The sequence below is a fragment of the Panulirus ornatus genome, chromosome 18 (assembly GCF_036320965.1).
Source record: "Panulirus ornatus isolate Po-2019 chromosome 18, ASM3632096v1, whole genome shotgun sequence".
Classification (NCBI taxonomy): domain Eukaryota; kingdom Metazoa; phylum Arthropoda; class Malacostraca; order Decapoda; family Palinuridae; genus Panulirus; species Panulirus ornatus.
This window is the reverse complement of record NC_092241.1, coordinates 49,084,177-49,091,098: the sequence shown is the minus strand read 5'-3', so window position 1 is coordinate 49,091,098 and position 6,922 is coordinate 49,084,177. Positions and strand designations below refer to the sequence as shown.

The 6,922-nt window shown below is 42.4% G+C and overlaps 1 protein-coding gene across 1 annotated transcript; it reads right to left on the bottom strand.

Moving 5' to 3' along the window:
- Positions 1-193: 193 nt before the first annotated feature.
- LOC139754911 (vitellogenin-like) lies at positions 194-897 on the bottom strand. The gene is made up of 2 exons (XM_071672736.1): positions 774-897; positions 194-474 (listed from the first exon to the last, which is right to left on the bottom strand). The coding sequence occupies exons 1-2, from the start codon at positions 826-828 to the stop codon at positions 209-211; spliced, it is 321 nt and encodes a 106-aa protein (XP_071528837.1). The 5' UTR covers positions 829-897; the 3' UTR covers positions 194-208.
- Between the last annotated feature and the right edge of the window lie 6,025 nt (positions 898-6,922).

Here is a 6,922-nt window from a genome sequence, read left to right as displayed (position 1 = left end):
ATCATTGTGAGCATATTGGTCAGGGGTAAAATGCTGAACTGTGGGGAGCATCATCCAATGCTGAATAAATGGCTCAACTATAGCTAATCATTGTTAATGATGATCTAGCCTATATATATTGTCCAATAAGACTAGTCTAAGTCATGAACTGATCATTTATCTCCTGAGTGTCGTAGTTTATATAGCCTGTTGTACACCGACCATGAAGCTAACACTTACTTGTGGCGCCTTCCACGTTGAATCCCTTCATTGTAATGGCCATGTCACAGGGGCTGAGCCACGTCAGTACAACTTGGGCAGACCATCGCGACTCTGTCTCTCCTTCGTTAACGTCCTTCAACTGGATCCTGGACGTCCCGGCGTAGTTGTAGACGTAGGGCTTGTTGAGCTCGTAGCGGAGTTTGGACGGGTCGTTGGCACGACATCCCATGGAACATAAGGATTGGGCTCCCTCCCTTAGCCAGTGCGAAGGTCCTGAGGGAGGATTGTGAGGCTTGAGTCAGCATCTCGGACCCGCTAGGACTCTCCTAGTGTGTGGTGGACGAGAAGATGAGCGTCCTTGACAGACGGACGCACCAATGGTTATGTGATAAACGACGATAAACGAATGTGTGTTGGACTATGTCACGAACTGGACATGAAAACTTGAACTATAAGAAGATCTCGCGAGGACAATAAGATCTCGCTAAGGACAATAAGATCTCGCGAGGACAATAATAATAAGAAGATCTGGCGAGGTGCTGTGGTGAAGTAAAGTAAGGAGTGTAACTCACCTGCCTGAGTCCCCGCCACCAGGACGAGAACGAGGAGCCCTGCGAAGGTCGTCATGGTGGTACAACACTGCTACCTCACCACGACTGCTGCTCAGCCCCTCGTATCCCCCGTCTTATATACCCGACGTCAGCCGGGGGTCAACTGTGAGGGACGTAAGTCTCACATGATAATTTCTCGCGTGCTAAGCAGCAGCTTCGTATCACCACATGATAGGGATGTTCTTAACTTATAAACTTTTATGTCTCAATGATCATCAGAAGATACAAATAACTGTGAGTATGTCAGGAACAGATAAGGGGGCCAGGTGAGGATATTCCCTCAAAGGCCCAGTCCTCTGTTCTTAACGCTACCTTGCTAACGCGGGAAATGGCGAATAGTTTGAAAGAAAGATATATATATATATATATATATATATATATATATATATATATATATATATATATATATATATATATATATATATATTATCCCTGGGGATAGGGGAGAAAGAATACTTCCCACGTATTCCCTGCATGTCGTAGAAGGCGACTAAAAGGGGAGGGAGCGGTTGGGTGGAAATCCTCCCCTCTCGTTTTTTTTTTTTTAATTTTCCAAAAGAAGGAACAGAGAACGGGGCCAGGTGAGGATATTCCCTCAAAGGCCCACTCCTCTGTTCTTAACGCTACCTCGCTAATGCGGGAAATGGCGAATAGTTTGAAAGAAAGAAAGAAATATATATATATATATATATATATATATATATATATATATATATATATATATATATATATATATATTGGTTTCCGTGCATTGTACATAACAGCTAGAGACCTGAGTGTGAACGAATGTGGCCTTTGTCTTTTCGTAGCGCTACCTTGCGCGCGTGCGGGGGAAGGGGGTTGTCATTTCATGTGTGGCGTGGTGGCGACGGCAATGAATAAAGGTAGCAAGTATGAATTATGTACATGTGTGTATATATATATATATATATATATATATATATATATATATATATATATATATATATATATATATATATATATATATGTATACTTTGAAATGTATAGGTATGTATATGTGCGTGTGTGGACGTGTATGTATATACGTGTATGTGGGTGGGTGGGGCCATTCTTTCGTCTGTTTCCTTGCACTACCTTGCTAACGCGGGAGACAGCAACAAAGTATAATAGAATATAGATAAATGAATAAATAAATATTTATATATATATATATATATATATATATATATATATATATATATATATATATATATATATATATATATATATATATATATATATATCCCTTGGGATAGGGGAGAAAGAATACCTCCCTCGTATTCCCTTTGTGTCGTAGAAGGCGACTAAAAGTGGAGGGAGTGGAGGGCTGGAAATTCTCCCTTCTCATTTTTAACTTTCCAAAAGAAGAAACAGAGAAGGGGGCCAAGTGAGGAATATTTCCTTTATGGCTTAGTCCTCCGTTCTTAACGCTACCTCGCTGCCGCGGGAAATGGCGTAATAGCTTCGTCTCTTCGATGTATATCAACTGACTGTTATATTCCTCTCTTGTGTCTCCACTGATGATGTGATTATTACACGAAAGTGCACTTGGAACTTATCGTGTTTCATTTTCCCCGTGGACTCATAGCAACATATATATATATATATATATATATATATATATATATATATATATATATATATATATATATAATGTGTGTGTGTGTGTTTGTGGTGTGGTGTGGTGTTTGTGTGAGGTGGTTTGATCGAGTAAGGAATGAAAGGGTGCGAGAGATGTGTAGTGAAAAAAGAGTGTGGTTGTTAGAGCACAAGACTATGTGCTGACATGTTTTGGACATATGGAGAGATTATGATGATGATGATGATGAAAAGAACCTGAAAAAGATGTAGAGAAAAAGAAGAAACAAGATTAAGTACACGAAGAAGAGAAGAAGAGGAAGAAGAAGAAGAGGAAGAAGAAGAAAGAAGTAGAAGAAGAAGAAGAAGAAGTAAAAGAAGAAAGGGAAAGAAAAGAAGACGAAAGAAAAAGAAGAAAAGAAGAAGAAGAAAAAGAAGTAAAAGAAGAAAGAAGAAGAAGAAGAATGAGAAGAAGAAAAGAAGTAGAAGAAGAAAAAGAAGTGGAAGCAAAAAAGAACAAAAAAAAGGAAGGTAGAAGAAGTAGAAGAAAAAAGAAAAATAAGGTGGAGAAGAACGAAGATGAAGAAGAAGAAGTAGAAAAAGAAAAAAGAAGAACAAATAAAAAGAAAAAAGAAGAACGAAGAAGAAGAAGAAGTAGAAGAAGAAGATGAAGAGGGAGGAGGAGAAGAAGAGGAAGAAGATGATGATGATGAAAAGAACAGGGAGAAAGAGAAGACATAGAGAACGATAATGATGATAATATTATTATTGATGATAATAATATTGATAATAATATTAATAATGATAATATTATTATTGATAATAATAATATTGATAATAATATTGATAATGATAATGATAATACTGAGAACACCGACAAAGAAGAAAGAAGTAAATCTTGTAGTTGCTTCATTGTTGTTCTCTGAATCATAAATGTGTTCTGAATGTACACACGAGTACAGTACTATCATGTTTCACGTGATGCTGTGAACAACACTGTACATGGTTATCACTGTAGCTTGGTGCTGTAGATGGTGAACTGTGTAGCTTGGTAATGTAGATGGTGAACTGTATAGCTTGGTGCTGTAGATGGTGAACTGTGTAGCTTGGTGCTGTAGATGGTGAACTGTGTAGCTTGGTACTGTAGATGGTGAACTGTACAGTTGGTACTGTAGATGGTGAACTGTATAGCTTGGTGCTGTAGATGGTGAACTGTGTAGCTTGGTAATGTAGATGGTGAACTGTGTAGCTTGGTACTGTAGATGGTGAACTGTGTAGCTTGGTGCTGTAGATGGTGAACTGTATAGCTTGGTACTGTAGATGGTGAACTGTATAGCTTGGTAATGTAGATGGTGAACTGTGTAGCTTGGTAATGTAGATGGTGAACTGTATAGCTTGGTGCTGTAGATGGTGAACTGTATAGCTTGGTACTGTAGATGGTGAACTGTGTAGCTTGGTAATGTAGATGGTGAACTGTGTAGCTTGGTACTGGAGATGGTGAACTGTGCATGATTGTATCAAGTTCCCAGTGAGAGAGAGAGAGAGAGAGAGAGAGAGAGAGAGAGAGAGAGAGAGAGAGAGAGAGAGAGAGAGAGAGAGAGAGAGAGAGAGAGAACACTGAGGGGAAGCCTGACGCTTTAAATATCTCATTTTGACCACCAACCAGTCATCATCATCATCATCATCATATCATCATCATCATCATCATCATCATCATATCATCATCATTATCATATTATCATCATCATCATATCATCATCATTATCATCATCATCTTTTATTCCATTTATTGGAAACTTTTCGAGACTTAACAACTGAAAGACTGAAGGGGTTCCATCATGGAAGCTACATGCTAAGGGCCCCACAACGCCAGAATAAGTAGCGACAAAAGGCTTTAAAAAGAAAAAGAAAAAGAAAAATAGTCGCTAAGGTAAGCGCTTTCCGCTGCTCAACACAGTTGTTGCCGGGACCCTGTGGGGTCAGCGCTAACGTGGCCGGTCCCACGGTGGACAAGGGAAAGTGGGGAGGGAGAGGGAGGGGACTCATAGGCCGGCGTCCACACCAGGTTTGTTGAGCTGGTTCTCCGTCACTCAGCGGGAATCGTCTTCTTGACACAAACATCCGTGACTCTAGTGTGTCCACCACGACAGGACGTGGTTCTGGAGACGTTCGAAGTCATATGGTTACTGTGAGTGGCCGTGGTTTCGTTAACTATTTCTTTGCTTACACCTCCAAGCTTTGGAACTTCCTACCTTCTTACGTCTTTCCCAGTAACTATGACCTAACATATTCTAAAAGAGTCTTTTTATCTCATATTCTAACCGACAGTTTTTGTTTTATATTCTAAAAGACAGTTTTTTGTTTTATATTTCTAAAAGAGTATTTTGTTTTGATATTCTTAAAGTTTTTTGTTTTATACTCTAAAAGTTCTTGTTTTGATATTTTAATCTAAAAGACGGTTTTTGTTTTCATATTCTAAAAGTTTTTTCTATATTCTAAAAGACACTTTTTTGTTTCTATATTCTAAAAGACAATTTATTGCTCTAATATTATAAGAGTTTTTTGTTTTATATTCTAAAAGACACTGTTTCTATATCTTAAAGGACATATTTTTGTTTCTATATTCTAAAAGACATTTTATTGTTCTAATATTATAAGAGTTTTTTGTTTTATATCCTAAAAGACACTGTTTCTATATCTTAAAGGACACATTTTTGTTTCTATATTCTAAGAGACAGTTTTTTTTGTATTTTCACTTTCTCCAAAATTCGAAAAATACTTTCCTTTGTCTCTTCTTTCTTCCTTCCTTTCATAATCCTCTCTATATTTCAGTTGTGGCCCCGGCCTTGATGTGGACTTTCGTCCGTGACTGGAGCCTCCTACGTAAAATAGAGAGAGAGAGAGAGAGAGAGAGAGAGAGAGAGAGAGAGAGAGAGAGAGAGAGAGAGAGAGAGAGAGAGTGTGTGCGAATCGTAATTCGATGACAAATTACACAGACGGTCGTAGGTCGCCCTCCCGTGCGGTAGACTTGTGGCGAGTCAGCAGTACGTCAAGTGGACCAAACTACGTGTCTCTGTGTGGCTCAGCACATATACTGTTATCTCGCCGCCGAGGAGATTGCTACTCACTTACCCCTCCCCCCCTCGAGTCTCGCCCCGCGTGCAGGGACGAGAAGCCATCTGGCGCGTCCCCTCCTCCTTCCCTCTCACCTACCTTACTGTCTGGTGCACCACCTGAGGAAGACGACGGGTGACGTTACCCTCACGGACGACGCTCAGGGGACTCAAGTCTACCTGACGAAGGCCATGAACTAGGGTGTGTGTGTGTGTGTGGAGGGGGGTGCGGGCAAAGTTGAGGGAGAGGGTGTGTGAGGGTTGCGGGCAAAGTTGAGGGAGAGGGTGTGTGAGGGTTGCGGGCAAAGTTGAGGGAGAGGAAGGAGAGAGGGTGTGGGGGTTGGGAGGTTCGGGCAAAGTTGAGGACACTGGCTGAGGGAGCGGGAGGAGAGAGGGTGTGTGGGAGCAAAATTGAGGGAGCGGGAGGAGAGAGGGTGTGGGGGTGGGGAGGTGCGGGCAAAGTTGAGGGAGAGGGAGGAGAGAGGGTGTGGGTGTGTGGGGAGGTGTGGGAGCAAAGTTGAGGACACTGGCTGAGGGAGCGGGAGGAGAGAGGGGGTGTGGGAACAAAGTTGAGGGAGCGGGAGGAGTGACCATCCCCATCATATGACAGTCTGTCCGACTGTTGGCTTCTCTAGAGTGACCTGTTCCCTTGTTCCCCCGTCCACTTGTGACTGTTCCTCGTTCCACCACCCGTCCACTTGTGACTTCCTCGTTCCAACCACCCGTCCACTTGTAACTGTTCCTCGTTCCACCACCCGTCCACTTGTGACTGTTCCTCGTTCCACCACCCGTCCACTTGTGACTGTTCCTCGTTCCACCTCCCGTCCACTTGTGACTGTTTCTCGTTCCACCACCCGTCCACTTGTGACTGTTCCTCGTTCCACCTCCCGTCCACTTGTGACTGTTCCTCGTTCCAACCTCCCGTCCACTTGTGACTGTTCCTCGTTCCACCACCCGTCCACTTGTGACTGTTCCTCGTTCCAACCTCCCGTCCACTTGTGACTGTTTCTCGTTCCAACCACCCGTCCACTTGTGACTGTTCCTCGTTCCACCCCCTCCCCCTCGCTAGTGACTGTTCCTTGCTCCCTTCCCACAAGTGACTGTTGCTCAGTGACTGGTTACCCGTGACTGGTCCTCAGCTATCTTTTTTCCCCCATTGACTGGTCACAAGTTGGAGGTTCTCACAGACTCTTCCTAGTCACTGTTCACCGCTCCATCAGTGACTGTCTCAGAAGGATCATCTCCCAGTGACTGTTGGTCGCACTGACCTCCTCACAGTCTGTGTCCCCCCCCCTTCCACTGGGTTACTAGATGTCTTATCAGTAACTGTGTTAATGACTGTTCAGTGAGGATTTCCTCCCCAGTGACTGTTCACAGCTGACTGTACTTCAGTGTCCTTTACTAAGGGATCTGTCACTA